At 39.7% G+C, this 24,512-nt stretch overlaps 1 protein-coding gene across 3 annotated transcripts in view; it reads left to right on the forward strand.

The window, feature by feature from the left end:
- CHST15 (carbohydrate sulfotransferase 15) overlaps positions 1-24,512 on the forward strand; it is an 86,889-nt gene that overhangs the window by 38,695 nt on the left and 23,682 nt on the right. For 2 of the 3 annotated variants that reach the window (XM_048505841.1, XM_048505842.1), the window contains exon 2: positions 20,038-21,073. In XM_048505841.1, coding sequence (XP_048361798.1) covers positions 20,531-21,073 — 543 coding nt within the window. In that variant the 5' untranslated portion in view covers positions 20,038-20,530. Of the gene's footprint in view, positions 1-17,835; positions 17,853-20,037; positions 21,074-24,512 lie in introns of those variants that run through there. The other variant, XM_048505844.1, reaches the window with a different exon arrangement.

Consider the following 24,512-nt stretch of genomic DNA (forward strand, 5'->3'; position numbering starts at 1 on the left):
CACACTGGATGTGAGGTTTTTAATCAGGGTGGATTAAATCAAATCAATTTACATGATTAAAATCACTAGGTAAGACTTGACTTAAAGCATGGTTTTCTGCATACTCATTTGCTAGTGTAATCTTAATATTTACAACCAGATGAAGGTTTCATTTTTAGAATGATAACTTTTTGGATTAGTTTTATAGTTACATCAAAATTACAGATTTGGTTGTACTATTCAAAATAGATTATGAAATTATCAAACATTATGAAATTATCAAAATCTTTGATGTTAGAGCATTATATGCCTCATGTCTAAGTGGTCTGCACCAGTGCAGAGCTTATATCAGTATATATACTTGTCAGATTCAGTGTACTCTTCTGCTTTGCTATGTAGAAGAGATCACAAAAATTCCATTTCTGGTTAGAATTTTTCCCTCTGGGCATTTTGAGCAAGAATCGCCATGTTTTGGTATACTGCTCTTTTTATTTTAGACTGCATGTTAAATTCATTGATCATTTGTTTTGTGATAGACAATGGTACTTGGATCATTCCAAGACATCCTTTCCTATGACTAACTGAAATCCAAAGTTAGTTGCAGAAAGTTTTACAGAACTCAACTAGATTCCACAAACGGAATGTACCTCATCTCTCCAGTTGGTTCTGAACTGTTCTTGCAGCTGTGTTATTCTTGGATCTATTGTATATTAATTTCTATCTCTTTTAATGCTAATAAAGGCCTTGTGTGTATGTGTGCATGAAATTATCACAAAATGAACTATATCTCCAGCTTCATTTGGACCCCCAGGACTTGCATTTCTTTGTTGCAGTGTTTGTGTTTTCCATGCATGCTTGCCTTACCCGCAGGTGGAGGATTTTCCCAAACTGGGCCTTTCTTGTGGCCTATAATGTAGCCATTATAGATGTTTTCCTCCAGGAAGAGAATAATATGATAAACCTCACGATATACATACTAAGGTCCCAAGACGTCTGCTTGAAATATTTAACTTTTATTTTTACTGCTTGCCCCTCTGTCCTCACACTCAGCTTCTTGTGCAGATCTATTCCACTGCAAACAATATTCTATTCACTGAATTTTTTGAAACTTAGAACGTAAGAGGAAAGCGTTGGTCTGTGATAATATCTTCTAGAAAGAAAACCTGCCTAAAATAATCTTAAAGAAGCCTCTGGAAAAGTATGACATTGTGAATAGATTAATGAAATTCATTTAGCCAAAATTTTAAGCATTGCATGACTATTGAGTTCTGTAAAATTTTCTGCAACTAACTTTGGATTTCAGTTAGTCATAGGAAAGGATGTCTTGGAATGATCCAAGTACCATTGTCTATCACAAATTATTTCATAATTAATAACCTTTGGACAATAATGTATCTTAAATAGGAAACTATTTCAACTATATTTAGATAGATTTTCCTCAAAAAGCATTTTATTTCATAGATGTTTTGTTGTCTTCACTTGGTGATGATTGGAACACTTTTGTTTGCATGGCATGTAAGGGAGGGGAGGGAGGGGAGGGGGCCTGGCATCAGGAATTTTGGGGAGGGGAGGAAGGGGGAGGGGTGGCATGCAAGGGAGGAGAGGAAAGGGGAAGGGATTAACATTTTAAAAATCTAATTTAATTTTTTAATCTGATTTTTTGGGATCTTAAAAAATTATTGATTTTTATATACTGTGTTTTTAACATACCCGCTGTGTGGAAATGATTTTTAAAGAACCATAGGAGCCAATTTCGACTGGGACCACAAAGTTCCAAACAAACATGCAGTGCATCTAAGAAAGGAATATAGAAGACTCTTGTAAAGCCTCAAAATGTCAGCTTTTGATTCTGTATTGTGGACCCTCCACTTTCTATGTGCTAGATGAACTCTTTACAGATAAATCATTGCACATTTAGGACCTTGGTGATACTTTTTGTATATTTTTGAAAGCTAGGTGGGGTTGGCCCTCATTTGTATTTCAATTGGAGACCCACCAAGGAATTCAAGGATCGCTATGCAGAGGAAGGCAATGGCAAACCACTTCTGTTAGTCTCTTTTCTTGAAGTCATAACTGCACTTCTCTGCCTGCCTGCCTGCCTGCCTGCCTGCCTGTCTGTCTATCAAGTCCATGCAGTTGGCCACAACAATAGTTCTTATTAGAATGTTAGTCCACCAACACAACTGATTGGATCAAACTCTGCTTCTGCAAGTGTGTGGGAGAAGAAATTTTTACTCAGTCTCCTCTCAAATCCTTCCCCTCTCATGCCACATGTTGTTTAATTCGGAAGGATCTTTGCCAATGGTTTTTCAAAGGGTACCAGGGCTTCTGGGGTAAGAGGAAAGTAGGAAAGATCTACTTCTGTGAACTTCTCCCATTAATGGGGGATGTACTAAAAGGAATGACAGATATTGCCCATTGGAAACAATTGGGGAAGTTGGAAGGCCCATTTCAAATAATGGGAACGAGAATTGCCAGTTGATTTGCATAAGGCTCCACTGAAATATGTTATAGTGCAAAAAAGGTTGCAAAGAAAATGCGGAATGGATTTTAACAACGGTTTATGGACCCTTATAGATTACTCTGATACTGGAATGACATCCCTCACAGTGGAGTGAAAACCCCGGGGACCAGAATCTGTGTTCTCTCAGTGGAATGACAGGTCCCACACAGTAATGACAGCTTCTGGGAACAGAATCTGTGCTCTGGGGCTGGAATGAAAAATTGCAGACTGGAATGGCTCTGATTGGATCTGAATGGCCATAGCCTCCACAACAGCAGTGGGAGAATATCCCTGTCCTCACAACGACTCTCTTCTGATTAAACCACCTCTAGCTCATGGGAGAAAAAAAGTTATTTAAGAAATTATTCTGCCTTGGGATTTTTAGAAATTGGAACAAACTGTGCATATTTAAATTACATAAATGTGTTTGATTTATCTTAACTATACCTAATTGGCATAATTTATTCTGATCACACAATTTGAACTTTTAAGATGATATATTATTCATATCCTAATATAGCTGTGGGAAATGTTTTTCACTTATTCCCATCCTTTTTAAAAATTCACGGTCATGCTAAATCCACATTAGCTCTTGAGGGTAAAATATTAATAAATAGAGGACCATTTGCTGCTCTAACACAGCAATTGGTGTTTGCTGCATCACTTAAGGGATTTCTGTACAGCAAACATATAGCAATAACACCGCAGCCTGGAATCTTAATTGCACAGGTCTTTCTGTTTTGACATGCCAAGCAATAAGGCATGAAGAGATTTGTGTTCCTTGCTTAGGTCAGTTAGGAAACCATTGACTAACAAAATTTTTGAAATACAGAGTAAGGCATCATTTGTGATAAATTAGTACTATTATGTTCTTGTAAAAGCTTTTGAAGAGACAGAAATGTAGCATGTAGTGACATGGCAGCTGCAGGGACCACAACTTTGAAAAGAATTATGTAGGAATTATTGCAGGGGTCCTCAATCTTTTTGAGCCTGAGGGCACTTTTGTAATTCTGACACAGCATGATGGGAACAGACAGTAGATGACTGACATAAAATGGCTGCTACAGGAGGTGGAGCCAGCTACAAAATGACTGTCCCCGTTTAGTTTCAGTTACATACTGACAATCCTTGTGCTTTGGTGGCAGCTGCTACAAAAGCTGCATTTTCAAAAATCTGCACAGCTATTCAAGAGACTTTCTGGGCAAACACCACCTGCCCCTGCCCACTTTTTAAATCAGTGGTGTGTCTTGAAGGGGACAGAAGGGATCTATGACCCAAGCACCACTTGCTGGGGTCAAATAGGGGTGCATTTGGCCAACCCTTCCCCCCTGCTCCACCACCTACCAGCCTCTGCTTGTCTGGCCTTCCCATTTCACACTCACTTGCCCTGTCCACTGCCCACCCGCCCCACCTCTTGACATTTGCTCAACTGGTCCTCCTGCTGCTTGACCAGCCTGCAGTCTTGTCACTCGCTTGCTCAGCCTACATATCGCTTTTCCAGCCCATGAACACACCACTTGCTCAGCCCACTGTTCTCCTGGCCCTCTCGCTCACCACTTGCTCAACCCCCCCCCCCATTGCTTGCCTTGGCCACTTTCTCACTGCTTGCCCAGCTCACCCACTTGCCACTTGCTTGCCCAGCCCACCTATAATTCTTCCAGCCTGCACGTTTGCCACTCGCTCACCCAGCCTGCCGCTCTTCCTGCTTGCCCAGTCACCATTTGCCTGCCTGGCTGACTGCTTGCTCATTCAGCCTGCCACTTGCCTGACTCACCCATCGCTTGCTGCCTACCCGCTGGAGAGGTAGGCACGGGGTTGAGGGCGCCTTTTTCCTCTGCCCCTCCCTGGGGCTGCAGTTTAAGGGGAGAGCACAATTTTTGGGAAAAGGGTGCATTTTTTTTTGTCTGTGAGGTGAGGGTGAAATTTCAGAACTTTCCATTGGTGTGAATTTCTGAAAGTACGCCACTATTCTAAATGCACTTGTTACGTGCCATAAAGGGTGTTTGTAGGCACCACATTGGAAACCATGGACCCATGAAATATTGGCATTTTCTCAATTGATTATTCGGTAGCCTGAGAAAATTGCATTATATTGAATCTTTTAAGAACTGTCTAGCAAGATCAGACCAAGGTCTGTCTACTCTGGCATTATTCATAACATGACATAAAGATGACAGCCATTCTTTGTTTATTCCTAGAATATATCATAGAGGGATATTACTTCTTTTGCATAAAGCATAATTTAGAATAATGGCTAATAAACCTAATTTATATGAATTTGTCTAATTCTTTTATGCAAGGCATCTAAGCATTTGACTATTACTATTTCTTAGCTAGTTCCATACATTAGTCTGATGTTGTATAAAGATTTATTTATCTGTCCTGGACCGTTTGCTAATCATCTTTATTGGCAACCAACTCATATTATTATGAGACATGAAGCATGAAACAGTGGACAAATGTAATGCAGGTAAACTCAGATGAGTTTTTGGCTCTGAAGTGGCAAGGAGGATAAAATAATTCTTTGTCATCAAGTACATGGCACCCCTTTTGCTGCCATTCTGATGATCTTGTTATGTACTGGTGTTGGATTGGGATGATTATTTTAAAACTAACAACGGATGTGATTCTACATTCCCAGCTTGCCCTTATCAAAACTGTTTCTTCTGACTGTGAAAAATGATGGGGATGATATATCTGCTTTTAAGCCTAGTTGAATGAGTTTAATATGGTAACATGTCCTGTTCAAAGCATGGTCATTTTGCTTGTCATGCTTTCTGATGAAATCAGTCACACAATGTTCATCATTTTTTGGTAGGAGGAATTTGGATCTGAAGCCAACCTTTTAAAGGTTGAGTCTTCTGTCTCAGATCTCATGTTGAGTGACATTTATTTTATGTATTTAACCTTTATCACGAACAATATCCTATGCTGACAACATGACCGCCCTCTTTATGCCTTGCTAGCCAGGTGGGCTTGAATACTGAGATTTGTTAATTCCCATAGTTTTACAGTACCAACTTCAAGACCTAGAAAACATGGCTTGGTGAAGATTTCTTTGTATAGCCATAAATAATGTATTAGTAATTTCAACAGGAAAAAAATGTGTGTTACATTATTCAGTAATACCCAGATAAACTGCGCATCACCTAAATCAAGTGCTTTTCTGGGGAGGAACTTTTTTTGGCTGTGATCACTAGGAACATAAAAATTGACAAAAACTGTTTATTAGGAAGTCCATTATTTATTTCATAATATGTTTTCCAATTAAAATTCAGATGTTACTTTTTTGTACCTATAATGTAGCAAACACAAAGAATGAAGTACAGTATGGCATGAGAATGGTAATACATATATGTCTATTCTAGGATGAATACATTTCTGGGAGTTACAATCTCATATTTGATGAAATTAGAAGTAAGACATACATTCATACAGAAATTTTCTCAAATGTCTCAATCAAATGTCTTCTCTTGGAAGAAAGATCAAATTTTGCAGAAGTCTCTGGAGAGAATAATTGGGTAACCTCACAATAGTGTCATTTCAAAGTTGAGACAGATTTGCATCACATATAGGTTTATGGCCTAACTACATGTTATGGGTTTGCCAGGGACATCCCCAGAGTATGTGGAGATGTGGTACTCTTTCCAGGTGCATGTGGGGTTGATTCAGATTAGGGTTTTGGTGCACAGAGGAAGGGGCCCTCTTTAGACCTTTGTCCTCATGCCATTTTTCCAACCCTAAATGCCCCAGTTTGCCTATCTGTGGAAACTTGTAGCATGTACATGTGTAGCCCTCAGTGGCAGATTTGGCACCGTACAAATATAATGTCTTGAGAATATTATAAAAGCGTTTTAGGGAGGAACTCTGCACAGCTTTCTTCCCTAAGACATCTTCACTAGTGATCTTTTCCCCCAAAAAAGGGGTCAAGACATTTCCAGCTTGCTGTGCGGAGAACAGGCATGCAGGAAATATATTATTTTTCCTGCCCAGAAATTTTTAACCTCTTTCATTTTTGCTTCTTGTGCCTCCCATTTTGTGCTGCAGATTGTCCATCCCTGCCTCCATTTGCTGAAGGTTTCCCACAGAGGTTTCCTCTGCTAGCTTCTCATCCACACACAATTTCACTGTGAAAAGTGAATGAACAAAGTTTGTTTTGCCTGGCAATCCCACACATGTGTCATTTTTCTTTTTGTTGTTGTTTTGAGGGAGGTGTCTGCGTAGCTACAGTGTCATGATATGAGAATCACAGCTGCATGGAGGGCTGCTTTACCCCCCATAAGAAGCAATGGGTAGAGGACATGTCTGCCCGTGATTGAAAGTAATGGGTAGACCTATCTTCCGGGGAGGACAGGTCTACCCATTGCTTCTTAATGGGAGGTAGACCAAGTCTCTGAACAGCTGCAATTCTTATCTTGTGACATTGTAGCTACGCAAGGACCTCCATCAAAACAAAAAAAAGAAAGAAAAAATGTGCACAGGATCTCCAGGCTAAACTAATTTTTATTCATGTTCTTTTTACAGTGCAATTGCATGTGGATGAGCTGCTAGCAGAAGAAACCTCCGTGGCAAACCTTCAGCACATTGAAGCAGGAACGGAGAATCTCTGCAGCAGCACAAAATGGCAGATGCACCAAAATGAAATTGACAAGCTTCTGTCAGCTAGTGGAGGGGGGAAGGAAGAAAAAAGACCCATTTTTCCTGGCAATGTTTTTTTTTTATCCACACTGTGCAGACAAAAAAAAGCCAAAACTTTTTTTTAAAGATTGTAAGATGTTTTACTTGTGATGTGCAGAAAATACCAGTGTGGCAAATAGCATTCCTCAGTCATTTCAGTTTGGGAAAATGGCAGGGGAGGGGAGTTCTTAACCTTTTGCTTCATGTGCCATGGTTCTGATCCAAATTGGACTTGTGCATATCTGCAAAATGTACAACTTCAGAACATTCCTTTCCTCAGGGAAAACCTAACATATGGTTACTTTCTTAGCGATTACAAAATAGTTGACTGGATATCCTCAACAGGAGGTCCATTAATTCAGTTTCCATTCCTTGAGACATTCTCTGTCTTTCCAGTTAACTTTGGAGAATTATGCATTGCAGAAAAATATTCAAGTACTTTTCTATACAACTTACTATTTTAATGTAGAATAAATATCAGATGAACATATGTGTCTTTTAAAAGATACTAAACACATTGCATAAGAACTTTTTAATATAAACAACACCAAGTTATGTGTACACATTAGCAAAAGTATTCTATAACTCCCCCTTCTGATGGCAAGTTCCCTGAGGCCACGGCAGTGAAAGCATCTAGAATGAAAAAAGAACAATTATTTATAGATGGAAAGGAAATAATTTGAAGAAGGAACTCTAAAAAAGAATGCCTCGTTTAAATAAGGGTTGCATTTTTAACATCTAACTATGATTACCATATCATATATAGTTTTCTTACTAGTGCTGCATATTTGGATAGTATTCTATGTAGTATCTGCCATCAGAAGTTATACAAGTGGTAGATCATCACAAGGAGGGTGCTAATAGATCAGCATCCAGACTGACTAAAATTCCTTCATGTGCTGGTCAGCCAAAACTGGCATGCTGGAAGTGGAGGAGAGAAGGAAAAACTAGGCCTATGAGAAGGAAGGCTTCTTCAGGGTTGCTCTTCAGGCATTATGGGAACTTGTCTGTTAATGGCTTTGTTGGATGAAACAAATGATACGGTAGGGATATAAACTGCATGAATTGGGTTCTTACAGTGTCTGTCCAGTAGGAGGCGACGGGAGAAGATACTTCTAATTTGAATGGCTGGATTTCCTGGAGCAATAAGCAGAAAACTACAGAAGGAGAGTTGGTTTTTATACCCTGCTTTTCTCTACCTTTTAAGAGTCTCAAAGTGACTTACAATCAACACACCTTGTTAAGTAGGTGGAACTGAGAGAGTTCAAAGAGAACTGTGACTCATCCAAGGTCACCCTGCAGGCTTCAAGCGTAAGTACAGGAAAATAAATCTGGTTCACCAGATTAGCGTCGGCCGCTTATGTGGAAGAATGGAGAATCAAACCTAGTTCTGCAGATTAGAGTCCATCTCTCTTAGCCACTAGATGTATCACTACAGATGGAGAAACTCCCAAGGCATGAATCAGAAAAAAAGTCTAGCAGTTTACAAGGAACAATGGGGAACTCTTAGAGGAATTTTTTCCCTTGGGAGGTCATCAGTCTCTTTGAATTGTCATGTTCTTCCAGTGAACCTCCAACCATTTCACACAAATGCACAAACACATACACTTTGCTATTGCTACATTAACTGATATAGATGATGGCCCGTCAGGGCAGGGGTAGACGGATGCTCAGTGTGCTGCTCCCTTCCTTTTTTTTTCTTCTCTAGTGCCTTGGAGCTATATCAGCAGTTCCAGAAACACTGAGGTGCTTCCCAGAGTGTCATTAAGACATCTGACACTTTTACGGTTCCTAGGGGGCTCTGAAATGTTGTTGAAACACCTTCTGAAAATCTGGAGAAGGTAGGGGGTAAAGAGGGGGAGGCTGCTTGGCTTGCTGCTGCCGCCATCCTGTTACAGTCCATGGGAAGGGAGGGGAGCTCTTCTCTGTTTCAGATATACTTTCACAGGGTATTTCTACTGTGACCATCTGCACTGATAGGAAGAATGTTAGGAACCAACTTCAGTCAAGACACTTATGCTGCCATTTAGAATTCCTAAACCAAGATAAGATAATTCAGTGCACTGGAACATCCATTAATTCCATACTTTGGAAACATGATTTTGCCTACACTAGAAACAGCCATAAATCTTACAGTGGTATGGTACTGAGAAATATTAAAGAGGAATTTGAAAGACAGATCTGACAGGCCATAAGCACCAACAATAGTTTATGTTGAGAGTTAAGAGTTTATTCTAAATGAGATCCCATTTTTTTCTAGTTGGGGAATGAGCATTGTAGTATCCAGCAGGGGGGTCTTTAAAGAAGAAGAAAGAAAGGGAATGAGTCGGGCAAGGTGAAAGAGAAGTGGTAAGGTAGATTTGGAAATCACAATACCATTAGCTCATAATATGGTGATAGGGTAGTTATCACTCTCCAGGAAAAAAAAATACATTGACATTGATACAGTTTTTTGTAGAATGAATTAGCCATGGAAGGGTCCTCTTCTAGACTCCTCTCTAGTACTCTCATTGTTTATACACTTATTCCTAGAGCTGACGAGAGTTGTAAAATAGCAGCTCACTCTTCTGTGTCAGCGAAGAGTAGATATTACAACTGAGTTCCACTATGAAATCTAAGATCAAGCTATTAAAGATAAATTCCGTGAACGCAAAGTACAATCAATAGACTAGCACGGTACAGAAGTCAACTCCAAATTAGGCTGTTATGCCCAATGATGATATGACTTCTCTGGAAAAAAATGAATTGGAAAATTATCAAATGTCTTAAATAGAGTGTGATCTTATTTAGCATGTCTTTTTTTCTTTTGCTATCAAGTCACAGTAGACTTATGGCAACCCTGTAGAGTTTTCAAGGCAAGAGACATTCAGAGTTGGTTTGCTATTGCCTGTTTCCATGTCATCACCCTGGTATTTCTTGGAAATCTCCCATCGAAATACTAGCCAGAGCCAACACCATTAAGCTTCTGAGATCTGATGAGATCAGGCTAGCCTGGGGCTATCCAGTTAGTATGACTTACATCTAAGGAAACAAAAATTTGGAAGTGCCTCATGTTAATTGTGTGTCCCAATAGCAAAAAAATGCATGATCCAAAATGTTTAATTAATGGAGGGAACACGTGGTTTATATGTTTAAACAAATTCAAAGTTTTGCTTTGTGAGAAGATTGTTTTTGCTGGAATAAAATGTGTAAAAATTAAAGACAATATAGCAGGTTCTTCCCTTGAACTGTTTAAATGTTAGGAAAACTTGAAGATGTTGAAAACTTTTAGTACACTAATTTTATATCACTTGCATATCAGATTGTTGATTAAAATATCTCTTCCATACTGTGCAAGGAGGCACAATGTCTCCCAAGTGCCCTCACCTTACCTGTAGAACCCATAAAACTCCTTGGTATTCTATGGAGCTCTGGACAATGAAGCAGGAATATCAACAGCTAGAGCGCAGGTGGCATAAATCCTGCTGAAAGGCTGACTGAACACAAGTTGGAACACATTATCATGCCTACCAGGTGGTGGTGGCAGTGGTAAAAAGGCATTTTTTCTCTGCCACCATTGCATTCTCAAGTAGTCATCCAGCAAAACTTTTCTTTATAGTGAATTGCCTTTTAAGATCAAGCCCAAGGAGACAAGAGCAGTGGCCAGGTAATGTCTGCTGTGATGACTTTTCAAGACACTTTGAGGGCAAAGTCGCTCAGATCTGCAGGGAATTGGATGCCAAAATGGAGAATGGTCCAGAGGGAGCATCCAGAGAACCATCTAGTTCAGTTATCTTGGATCAGTTTCAATTGATGAGGCTTAATTATTTGGACAAGTTGCTTGCTGGGGTCCAGCCAACAACATGTCTTTTAGATCTTTGCCCCTTTTGGCTTATAAAAGCTAGCCACATGAGCATGACAGGATTGATATGGAGGTAGTAAATATCTCCTTGTGAGAGGCAGTGGTTTTGATGGCTCTCCAAGGCCAGTACCAGAGAGTAATCATGAGAGATTCTTGCTTGACACCATGGGAACTCACTTGTGGGGTCCCTCAGTGGTTGATTTTGTCTCCCATGCTTTCATCTATATCAGTGATGGCGAACCTTTCTGAGATGGAATGCCCAAATTGCAACCCCAAACTCACTTGTTTATCGCAAAGTGCCAACACAGCAATTTAACCTGAATACTGAGGTTTTAGTTTAGGAAAAAACGGTTGGCTCCGAGGTGTGCGTTACTCAGGAGTGAGCTTGGTGGTAGTTGGTGGTTTTGCTTTGAAGCAACCGTGCAACTCTTCCAACGGGTGAATCACGACCCTAGGAGGGCTTACTCAGAAGCAGGCGCCATTGCCAGCAACCGAGCTTACTCCCACGTAAAGGATCGCGCTTTAGTTCTTTGCATGAAAATTAATTAATTTAACAGTGCTTATCAGGGTTACCTACAGTGCTTCCCCAAAACTAGGTCTTAGGTTTAATGCTAATAATCGAGCCCAGTGGCCAGGCCAGCCTAAATGTGTGTGTGTGTGGGGGGGGACTCTGTGCATGCCCACAGAGAGGGCTCTGAGTGCCACCTCTGGCACCTGTGCCATAGGTTCGCCACCACTGATCTATATGAAGCTACTGGGGGAGGTTATCAGGAAATTTGGAATAAGGTGTCATCAGTATGCCACTGGGGGGTATTATCAGGAAATGTGGAGTAAGGTGCCATCAGTATGCTGATGACTCTCAGCTCTATTTCTCCATGCCAGGGGTAGGGAACCTGCGGCTCTCCAGATGTTCAGGAACTACAATTCCCATCAGCCTCTATCAGCATGGCCAATTGGCCATGCTGGTAGGGGCTGATGGGAATTGTAGTTCCTGAACATCTGGAGAGTCACAGGTTCCCTACCCCTGCTCCATACCATCAGAATCAGGAGAGGCAGTTGATGTTCTTGACAAGTGCACGGAAGCAGTAATGAGCTGGGTGAGGGCTAGTAACTTGAGACTGAATTCAAACAAGATGGAAGTTCTGTTTATAGTTTTAATTAATTTGATAATAACTACAACAAATCTATCACAAAACAAAAACTAACATAAAAGTAATCTAGTCACTCTAACCTCTACACTATACATACGGAAACTACACGTAACTATTTTGGCTTCCCACCCATCATCCCCTGCAGAAATTATCCATATTATATTAACGCTAGCGGGGCCCGGCCACGTGGCTTATTGTGGTAAAATGGAAAAGGAACAGTAGCAGCAAATCAATTGCAGAGGCCAGCAGTACGTGCTCATGCAAACACGCAGCCTGATACTGTAGAATGTCATTGATGTGTGTGCCTGCATTCCTTGGCGGGGGGAATGGAAAGGCACACCCCCCACACATCTAGGATGGCTGGTCATGATCCTTTACCTGGGAGTAAGTTTGGTTGGTGGCAATGGGTGTTGCTTCTGAGGAAACCCTCTGAGGGGCACGACGCAGCCATTCAAAGTATGTCACGGTTACATTCAAAGTATGTCACATGTACCGAGCTTACTCCTGAGTAATGGGTGCCTGGTTTTCTTAACTGTAACCGGAGTATTCAGGGAATCTAGGGTGCCTGGCCCCTCCCTCCCGTCCCTTGCATGTCGCCCCTCACTCTCTTCCCTCCCTTACTTCTCTTCCCTTGCATGCCACCCCTCCCCCTCCTTCCCTTCCCTTTTTCTCCGCTAGGGTGGGTGGGTCATATCAAGATGCTGGGCCCCCTGCCTCCCCTCCCTTGCATGCCACCCCTCATTGTCTCCCCTCTCTCACTTCTCTTCCCTTGCATGCCTTCCTCTCCCTCCCTTTCCTCTCCCTCCCTCTCTTCCCTTGCATGCCACCCCTCCCTCTCCCTCTCCCTCCCTTCCCTTTCCCTCATGTGTATGTGTGTGTATGTGTTTCACTTCCACTCGAGTTACTGCCTATGTACTGTTTTCACTGCTCATATCTGGCCATCTGAGTGAACATTCTAAGCAGCATGAACATTCTAAGGGTGACAGTTACACACAGGCAGCTGCTTGTCCTTCACCATGGAGCGCCAGGAAAAAAGGCATTTTACCTGGGCCAGGTGTGAAATTCAGGTATGTGAACATCTAAAAACACTTTCACCTGGCTGACTATAGTGGCTGGGAATTTTCAGAGGAATTGGCCCAGCAGTTACTGAGTTATACCATCATCAACAAAAACACTGTTAGCTTTTTATATATATAGATTCCATTAATATCAAAAACCAGAAATCTTTAAAATCTTTGTAAAATTCCATTAAAAAAACAAGACAGATACAAGCCTGTAGATTTTCTCAATTTTAGCCATCATCTTTTCCTCTTCCAGCTTCCAAAAAAATCAGCCTCAATTAGGGCCATTTTCTTTATAAGATTATCTTTTGAGGGATCCTGTACTTCTGGTTCCCACCTTTGTCTTAAGGCTTTGTTATCAGATATTCAAGGCTTGGTCATGAAGTTTCAGGTCCATTTGTGCAGAGTTAATACTTTTTTTTCAAATCGTTAACCTCCTCCTTCATTGTCTTTAAGTCTTCTTCCAGCTATATGACTTTTAAAAAATCATTCTTGATCTCCTTAAAATCCTTTAATAATTCAGCTATTGTTGCTGGTATATTTCCCAGCTCTTTTCTTGGGATATTTCCAGTACTGGTGTTTAGAGTGTCTACTTCAGATTGCAAAGTCTGTATATTAAGAGACATAGCTTTCACATTTATGCATAACTCCATTATCTCCAAAGAAGATTGAGCCATCCTCGTTGAGCCACTATGTCTCTGATTTTTCCTTATTTCTCTTTTGCCTCTCATAACTTATAACTTCTTCTTCTTTTTTTTTTAATTTTGCTTTATTGAAAAATACTAAAAGGTATACAAGTTATACATTCGTATTTTAGTCTCATACATTTTATCTCAAACAATTAAAATTTTTGTTTCCCTTACTTGGGAATTTCGTACACTTAATTACTTTAATCAAAAGACTTCTCTCCTAACTGGAGTAATCTGCACTGAAATCAAATATGTGGAAATAATATGATATAAGTCTGCATTCAATGAATCTTTCATAGCGAATTAAACATTTATCTTTCAAATTATTCAAACATATATCTTGCATAACTTATAACTTCTTAAGGATATATTAGCAGCCAAACTATCTGCAATATCTCTGTTGGCCACTAGATTAACATCGCACTAGATTCACAACAGTCACTTACAAACAATAGTAAATATTCTCCAGAACCACTCTTCTCTGTTTTATGGAATTATGATTGTATCAATGGATCTTCTTTTCCAGCTTTACTCTGGCAATTTGCCAACCCAAAAAACGACTGGGTCAGATTCTCACATAGCCGCCAAGCAGGAATCATTCACCAACATCTCCAATTCCATTCACCTTAGGTCTCCAATTCCATTCACCTTAGCCATTCAGCTTAGGTTAGTTCTTTCACATTCATTTACGTTTTTGCAACTTTTAATTTCCCCTCAACTTCCATACCTTTTAGGTATGACATGATCTGATTTCTGACATAATCTAGGGTGTGTTTTGGGCTTCTCTTCAAAATCCCTTTTTTCTTCTTCATTTTATTAACAAGAGGTAGCACGGCTTAATGCAATCCTCCCTGCTTGGGGGGGGGGGGGGGCAAGTGGCTTCAGCTGGGAATGATGGTGATGCTGCTAAGCTCTGACTTCTCCATCCCACTTAAACTCCATAGTTTGAGTTTTGCGTCGTCTCCTCCTGAGGAGATTGTCTCAGGAGCGAATAAAGTATTCCCCTGTACTCTCCTTACTCCGGAGATTCATGCAGCTATCTTTAAAGCCATAAACTGGAACTTCAGGTCTTGGAATGAATCAGAGTCCAGCCATCCCCTGCCATTGCTCAGACCAGAAGCTGGACAAACTGGAGGTTCTATGTGTCATTGGGTTTCAGGTCCACGAAGTGGAGAGACATCCTGTTCTTGATGGAGCTGTATTGGGCTGGAAGAGACTTGTGTGAAATCTGGCGGTGCTCCTGGACTCTGCTATGACACTTGAAGTTCAGTTAGAGGCAGTGGCCAGGAGTACCTATTCCCAGCTTCAGCTGGTTTGCCAGCTATATCCCATTCTGGACAGAAGACAGTCTGGAAGCTGCACTTAGTACAGAATGCAGCAGCAAGACATCATGCTTAATAGGCTTTTAGAAATGGTAATAGTCTTTCAGGAATTTAAAATTTTTAACATTCCGGTTAAAATTTTTAACATTTCTCCCATCAACTAAACAACCATCCTATTGCATACAGTTGATAATTGTTTTTTGGCAATTTTTATGTTTTATGTTGTAACCCACCCTGAGACCTTTGGGTATAGTGTGGGATAGAAATATATCTATAAATTTTAAAAAATGTTTACTTTTTTGTTTTTTTTATTTATCTTCCATAGCAGTAATTTATAACTGGATTTTTAAATTAGGATTATATACATTGCTGATCCCTCCCCTATTTATAAATCAATAAAACATACACACACGTTTACATGATAATCGCTTGAACATTAATTATAATTTTGAAGCCGCCAAGCTTGCCGAATGCTGCATTAGCAAAAGTATTTTGCATGTGAGCTCCCAAAGGCACCTGGTGGGCCACTGCGAGTAGCAGAGTGCTGGACTAGATGGACTCTGGTCTGATCCAGCAGGCTCTTTCTTATGTTCTTATCAATTCACTGTTAACTTTATAAACAAATTTTACAAATGTAAAATAAAGCACTGGAAAAATTTTCTGTCAACTCATCTCTAATTAATTTCCAAATGTCTAAATACATACACATATTTGCAGCCACACAGTAAGGTTGCTACCTTTTCTTTGACCCTCATCTTGTATCTTTAATAGCAGCCAGACATAAAAAAAGCAGATTAAATGTATTCATAGGGTACATTTTAAGTGGCGGGAAAAGCTTTACCTTCTTCATTTCTGAACGGGGCTAAGAGAAAAAAAGTGACAACTCTACAACACAGCTATGAGACTTCATAATGTGTGCAACACAATTTTAGAGCAAGGAGAGGCTCTGTTCAAAAGGGAAAAGCTTTCACAGAGTGGTTGAGACATTTTTTTTAAAAGCACAGTGTTATTTATGGTTAGTCTTTGCTAGAAGAGATTCTCTGAAAGACTCAACACCACAACCATTGCAAGTCTGAATAGCTGTTCTTGCAAGCTTTTGAAGTTTCACCAGGGATTGCTATTTAAAGTCCACTGAGTCCAAGTTCAACATGTGTTTTAACTTTACGAATGTAAGTGATCTGGTCAACCAACCTCCACACAGTGGTATGATGGGTAGAAGAGGTTGTTTACTGCTATTGTCAAGTTTACATCCAGTTTAGCTGTCTTTAAGAACTATTGAAGTTCTGTTTTTCTGTTCTAATTTAAGGTACCATACTATTTTGTAGACTTATTTACTGAGTGAATACACTTTTAGATAACAGTGAAATAACTCTTGTGAATCATCACTGTAACAATCTTGCTGTTTTGTGGGTTTTATCTAGACTTACACAAGCATGGGACCCACAAGGACTTTTCATTTAACACTCTCCCATTATTCCCTCTGTCCCTCCTCTGACAGCCCCCACAACATCTCCCATTTTCCTGCTTCCTTTTCTCCTTCCCATCAACTAAACAACCATCCTACTTTTATCCACCCTCCTGTCTTCAGCTTTCCCTTCTTCCCTTCATCTGGGATCCTTGGAAATTTTTTTGCCAAGTTGCACAGTGCCATCTGGACTGGACCCAGTTGCACAGTGGTGAATCTGCAGGACTTGTAGGGACACCTCATCTCCCCCTGAACTCCCTCCTCATACTCTTTCCTCTTTTCCTCCTTGTAGTATTCTCCATATCACAACTTTCCCCTGCTTCCTTCCCACCCACCTACCAACTTATCTTTAACTTCCCCCTGATCTTCAGCTACATTTATTATTTGGTTTATACCCCACCTTTTTCTTACACCACTCTTCCATCTTCCATTTTATCCTCTCAACAATCTCTGAAATAGGGTAAGGTCTCCCAAATCCTACTGTGAAACTGTAAACATCACACCACACTGACTTTCATGGGGTGGTTGCTGTGGAACAGTAGCAAGCAGCCAAGCCTGGGTTAGTCATTCAAGTCAGCTGGAAGCAAGTCACCTGGTAGTTGTTACTAGGCCTAGCCCCTCCCTTGCAAGTCAAAATAGTCCTGGAAAAGTCTCTGTCCTCTACTGACACAAATCAAGGCTTGAATGCTGGCAATATTGAAGAGATTAGTGTGCTAAATTTTTTTCATTTTGGGGTTTATTAATCTCCAAGAGTTTTTTTAATTTTGATTTGTTTGTTTTTAGGTTTCAGATTTTTCTTCAAACCTGGTGTTTTACTCTGGTTTGTAGACAGATCTGTCTAGTCTTTGGATTTAACTATCCATAGATAGGGCCATGTTGAAAATAAGATCTGTTTCTAAAGAATGCTTTCATTTATGTCACTCCCTTCTTATTATTGTCTTAATTAAAATCCAGTTAGCACCATGAAAATTCAGTGATCTGTCCCTTCTTCTGATACGAATTATCGTTTAGAAATGATGCTCAGCTCATTTGGGGGAATTTTTATGTAAGGATTCTTATTTCTACATAAATGCACAAAAACGTCTAATTAATTCTGTTTTTAGCTTTATCCAGAGCTTCCTTTCAAAACTTGAGATGGTGTAAAATTGTGAAGGCCTCTTCTGGGTATGTTAAATTCTGTGTGCTTCAGGCGCTTTTACTTGCTGATTTAATTATGAGGCTTTTTTTAGTGGTCCTTTTGTGTGTAGACAGCAAGTCCATAGGAGCACAGTTTGATGTAATAAGGTAAAAGTCATTCTGATACAGAATATATATGGAGTATTTTGTTCAGGATCTTGTTCAGTAGCACTATTTGTGTTATACCTGCCCTCCCTCCCCAGATATGTATATTGAAATTTGCAGCATTAGAATTAGTAATTAGCTGAATTCCAAAGTTTTGGAAATCTTTTGTGCTCCTGATATTATTATTGAATGCCCCTGCCTCTGTATTCTCAAACCTGCATAATGTGGCTTCTACGATAGTGGCAGGGAAAAAAATTATGTCTCCTCCAACTTTCTAATACCTTTAATATTGCTGTGTTCCAAGGAGTCTGGGAAGTGCCATTTTCCTATAATGTCTACAGTCCTGGATGGGAACCTTGTGAGCACAATTTTTTTTGAAGTGCATTGCTCATTTAGCTCTCTGAGGATGGATCAGTACTTCATAAAAAGATGTATGGCATGTTGCTATAATTACAAGGACTGCTAACTTTGTTCCCTTTTGGGTGTGTTTTGGTAAATGTAAGTGAGCAAAAAGAAATCCATTTCAAAGATACTGTGAAAGCATTGTGATTGATTGTATCTTTTTAATTAAAAAATCTCAATTGAAATATTTTGATGATAAATACATGATGATAATTTAAAGACTATATAAACATGCAATTTAAGCAATGTAGACACTAGTCCAAAGGATAATGAAGCAAACTGTATAAAGATGTGGAGTGTCATGAAGGTTTGGTGTGTCACGAGTTTGGATCCTTCCAGAAAAAAAACTGAGGGGTGAATTGTGTTTTTTCCTTCCACTCCACTTAGCAATATTTTCTAATTATTAATTAAACATTTGTGTACCATCCATTTTTTGCTCATAAGAACATAAGAATATAAGAAAGAGCATGCTGGATCAGACCAGAGTCCATCTAGTCCAGCACTCTGCTACTTGCAGTGGCCCAACAGGTGTCTTTGGAAGCTCACATGCAGGAGGTGAAAGCAATGGCCTTCTGCTGCTGCTGTTCCCGAGCACTTGGTCTGCTAAGGCATTTGCAACCTCAGATCAAGAAGGATCAAGATTGGTAGCCAAAGATTGACTTCTCCTCCATAAATCTGTCCAAGCCCCCTTTAAAGCTATCCAGGTTAGTGGCTATCACTACCTCCCGTGGCAGCATATTTGTTTGGAGCCTTCTTCCACCCCTAGAAGCCTTCTTCAAATTAATTGGCTCATCGAATGGAGGAAGGCTAGGCTGGAGAACAGCCACTTGGAGGATGGTTGGATCCACCCCAGATGCTCCCATGATGTGTGCGTCCAAAGCTCCAAGAGTTCTTTCCTATATTCTTTACTAGATAAAAGTTAATATGTTCTGATAGCATCAGTTTTCTCTTGAATTCTGGAAATAGCCTATTTTTATTATTGTAGCTTTTCTCTGCAGCCATTTAATGTACTTCGAGTGAAACAATATTCTTTATTGGTCTCAGAAAGAAAGGGCATTCAATTAATTAATTCAATTAATTCACCTCCAGAGGTGTTTCTGTTTTGTAGTTGCTAATTATCTTTATGTTGCTGAGGTTAATAATTAGTATGCACAAGCAGGACCTGGAAATAGAACTGAGTTTTGTTTATGAGTAATTCCTAAGCTACCATATCGTCACACTTTCCAGAAATTCATCTCTTTGTAAGAATCTTTGGGGGTTGGTGTAAATGTGCGCCTACTAATTCAGCCTCTGCTTGCCCCTTCAGAAGAACTTCTCTTGCTCCTCAAATGTTGTCATTAACTATGTAAGCTTTCACTCAGACTACTGTTGCTGCTTCTTTTTCAACAGCTTTCTTGCTAGATAATTTTAGCCTTCTGTATCACACATTTTTGCATTTGCCAGTTTCTCTTCCATATCTTTGTCCTTTCATATTTTTTCACCATCAAGAATCCATTTCCCAACAAGATTTCCAACAAGAATTCATTTCCTCTTTCATTTTAGCAAAGAAATTTCAACCAATGTTAATATTTCAGCTATTGATAGTTCTTTATTTTAAAAAGCAATTAGTGTTTTGATACAAATGCAGAGCAGCCATATTTATTGTCCTTTCTCTCCTTTTTTTCAGGTTCAGCAACAGAACCTTCCACATCGTTGTTAAAATGATGAAAATTTCCAAAGAGTTCTTCTGTCTTGGAAGCCGCATGTTAAAGGAATATATTTAAACCTCAAAGCATATATTCTTCTTACAGTTATTACTTTGGAACAATCCAAGGACAATGAATTCATTTTGTTTTGTATGTCTCTTTACTTTGTACAGTGAAATCCCTTTCGCTACCTTTTGCTCAATGGGAAAAACCTGAACAGGATTTATTTGCCTTTTAACCTTTCTCCCATTGAGCCAAATTCTCACAAAATATGTCCTGATTATATTTTATTTATACCTAAGATACAGCCATATTTTTTAAAAATCTGCTCCGGTTGTCAGTGACCTTTTTACGTAACATCTTTATGTGACTGTAGAAAGTATTCATGATTCTTTCTTATGGAAATTACTTTCATCCATCTGGACTTCTTGCCTGACTGCTGTAAATGGCACAATTGACCAGTATTTTAATGGTATGAAGCATTGCCTTCAGTGTTGCATAGCACTGTTACCAAATGACTTGCACAAATACTGTTCCAGGTGCCGAGGGCCAAGTCACAGTAACAACAATTACCATCTTTGCAAAAGAGAAAACAAAGTTCTGTTGCACTTGGATAGCAAACAGATGAACTTGCTTGCAGTTCTGGAAGTAAGGACTGATCACAGTGAGAGCTGGACTGGACTGTTTTGCCTGAAGAAAGGAAAGCTGTGCAGCTTAATGTTTGGATTATTGATAATGATGCTAGTGATGGCATCTTATATACTGACTGGAGCCAAACATGGCCTCTTGCTGATACTGCCCACATTCCATTATGGAGCTTTTGCTAGCAATTCAAAATTAATGGACAGTGAGACTCTCTGTGATGTGAAAGATCATTACCAAACATCTAAAATGAATATTACATATGCCAGGGATTATCCTAATATTAAAGTAATTATTGACACTATTACATCAAATATTGAATTCATACCCAGACGTTATCCACACTTGGAAGATCTGAAGAAACAAGAACTGCATGTGAGTATAAAGAAAGAGACTCTTTTACTTTGTTCGCAGTTTTGGCACTGACCTTTCCCATAGGAATACTTTTTAACATTGGTAAAGTCATGTCATTGAATATATGAACTATTGCCTGTGGGATCTTATTTGTTGAAAATCGAATTGCCACTCTGTAGGTGGAACCTGGAGATTTCTCCCAATTACAACTGCTCCATATAATAAAGATCAGATTCCCTAGAGAAAATGGCTGCTTAGTGGACCCTTCTGTCCCTTCTCTTGCCCTTTCCAGCCTCCACCCTCAAAATCTCCAGGTATTTCCCAACCCAGAGCTGGCAACCTTAGTTGAAGAGGAGGAAGGACCTATAGGAAATATGTGAACATGGACACTCAGCAGTCAGATCTGCACTGAGTGAATGTGACTTCAAGAATTTCATGGATTTAGTATATATTTTAGGAAGCCAGTAGAAATATGAATGGCAGACACAAACATGAATTTTCCATAGCTGTTTTGGTGTTTGAGGGAGGAGTTATCAGGGCTTGGCCTGGCAACAATTGGGTGACCTGATACCAAACTTCTTGCATAACTTACCTAGGCCTGGCAGCTTGCTACAGTTCAAAAGCCACTATAAAAACCAGTGGGGTGTAGTGACTAGAACTTCATGCTTGATCTGAGAGATCCAGGTTCAAACATAAGTTTGCCTTGGAAGCACAAGGTGATGGGCCAGTTATATACTTTCAGCCTAACCTCCTCCACAGGGTTGTTGTTAAGATAAAAAGGAAAATAATATAAGGTAACTTGGTTCCCAAAAAATGGAAAAAATAATAAATATAAACATGGGAGACAGACAAAAATAGGCTGGTGAATGACTCAGAAGGAGAGAATGAGGCAGGGAAAAAGTAGAGAATATAAGGGTTGCTAGGAGGTGGCAACAAATAAAAATGTGGGAAGTGATGCGTCCTGTCTCCCCGCCCCAAGTCTGTGTGGGTTCCTTACCCTGCAAGTTGGCCTGGCCCAGCAGCTGATGCCACACAACTAGACCACAATTTTCTTAAGTAGAGACTGCGAAGAGCAGCTAAAGATAGAGGGCAATTAAAAGTAGGTTGGTTGTTGGGTAGGATGAAGTGAGGGAAACAGGAAAAAGAGGGGCTGAGGGAAAGAGGGAACAGTGGGGGATGGAGTTCTAACTTGAATTTAATAATTAGAAATAAGTGTTTCTCAGCTGTGGGGCCAGAGCCGCCTCTCTGGTCCTACACAGCTGGGTTAGTTTTAAGAAAAACTAAGTTAGAAATAAAAGCAAAAGGCATCTGAAATTTAGAAAAACAGTTTACTTAGCAGAATATAGCAAGTTACAGAATGTGAACACTCCCCAGTGCCCTCGAGTGATAGACCCAGAATTCAGAACGTTACAGAATACAGATAAGTTACAAAAGGTGACCTCTCCCTAAGGAGGCACACCCCAATCCAATGTTTAGAATGTTACAGGAGATGACCTCTCCCGAAGGAGGGGCCTTGGTGCTCTCAAGTGAGAGGCACACCCCGTATAGGAAAACCTGAGTTTTTGTAGCTGCAAAGACGTCACACAGTCCATCCCCTTACTCTACGTATGATGGTCCATTCCCCTTAAGAATCTCATTGGTCAGATCTGTCTTTGGTCACAATAAGACAAACCCCTTATTCTACGTCACACGCTTTCTGTAATTCAAACTGCACGCTGTAAGCTTATGGCCATCCTTGCCCATATGCATATACAAAGGACTTACAGCCATAAAGTTGGCTCACTGTCTTCAAGAAAAACCCGTTATTCTTGGTTGGCTCTCAGAGAGAGATGCCTTAGGCAATGCAGGATTCCTTTGGGTCATAAAACGTCTCCCAACAGTTTGATTTTGTTGAAACATAATTCTAATACAATGATTCTAACAACAATAGAATTATAGTGAAATACAAATACATGTGAATATGAATCACTCTTATTATTTCTATGTTCATTTAACTATATAGAAGAACTCTTATTTAACTAATCACCTTGATTTAACTCTCCCATATTGCAGGTCCTTACCCACAAAAACAAGGTAATAAAATTGCATCTTGTCTTCTGTCACGTAGGCCCTCTATGCCAAGATACCAAAAGATGTTATCTTGCTGGCCTGCATATTCACTGACAAGCCTACATTCCTTTGACCTGTTACAAACTGCAGGCTTTTGCTGGTCACTATACAGAGACTCCATTTTGATTCTTTGCAATCTCTTTGATTCTATTTGAATCAATCTTCCTTGATTAAACACAAATTAATACACATTCTGATCCATCTCCACACAGCTATGACATGAAGAATTCCTGTCTTGAAAGTGATTCAGTGAAATATGCAAATACTATATCTTCCAAATTAAACCAGAACATTAATTTGATTTGCTTGTTTTATCTCCATCTAAACCTGTGTTTTCTAATTATTGTTCCTTGCAAGCTCATTTCCAGATTTCTTAATTCAATTGCATATTTCAGTACACTTCAGTTAGGTTTCCTTGTAGGATTTGTTCATTGAGCCTGCTATGCATATTCACTTATTGAAATTTGAGTTCTATTTCCCTAATACTGAGAGCAAGAAACTTTTAGTTTGGTTTCATGGGAGTTTGAAGTGGTCTAGTCCTGACTTTTATATTGAAGCCATTTACTCTGAAGTAGCCATAACAGCTACCTGGTGCCTGAGAGTTTTTGTTGAAACTTTTGTTTTTGAAATGTTATTTTCTCATAAAAGGCCTGCTGGATCATCTAGTCCACTGTCTTTTTTTCTTATATTGTCTTCTGGAAATCTACCAGCAACCATTTTAGCTATTTATTATTTATTTATACCCTTCCCAATTGGGACCTACTGTAACTTATATCATCTCCTCTGTTTCATTTCATCCTCACAACAAGCCTGAGAGGTAAGTTAGGCTGAGAATGTGAATGGCCCAGGGTTACCTAACAAGTTTCCACAACAGAGCTGGAATTTGAACCTGCATCTGCCAGATACTAGTCACTGCATCATAATGGCTATCAATGAAACCAGTCCCTTTCCTCCAGTGTTGCTTCATTCATACCTCATTCTTTAATTTTTTCATCATTAATCATAATGTTTTCAAATTAATGGCATTATTGGTGCGAGTTCTAAATTCTGATAATCTGGTGCTTGTGCCAGGTGCTGGTTTTGCAGTGGGATGCCAATCTACCCATATGCACAGAATAAAGTATAGATAGGGACCTCTGTGAAGTCAGAAGACACCCTAGAAAGTTTCTAAAACATTCTGGCAGTAGAATTCTTGGTGATGTCACAAAACTCTTTATAGTACGTTTGGATTTGTACATGGATTGATTTATACTGAAAGCAGCAATGAATTATGTACTACTTCCAGAATGGCTACTTCCAGTATAAATTAGTGGTAGACATGGCACAGCAGAGACATTCTGAAAAGGAGAAG

This window comes from Sphaerodactylus townsendi, linkage group LG08 (assembly GCF_021028975.2).
Source record: "Sphaerodactylus townsendi isolate TG3544 linkage group LG08, MPM_Stown_v2.3, whole genome shotgun sequence".
Taxonomy (NCBI): domain Eukaryota; kingdom Metazoa; phylum Chordata; class Lepidosauria; order Squamata; family Sphaerodactylidae; genus Sphaerodactylus; species Sphaerodactylus townsendi.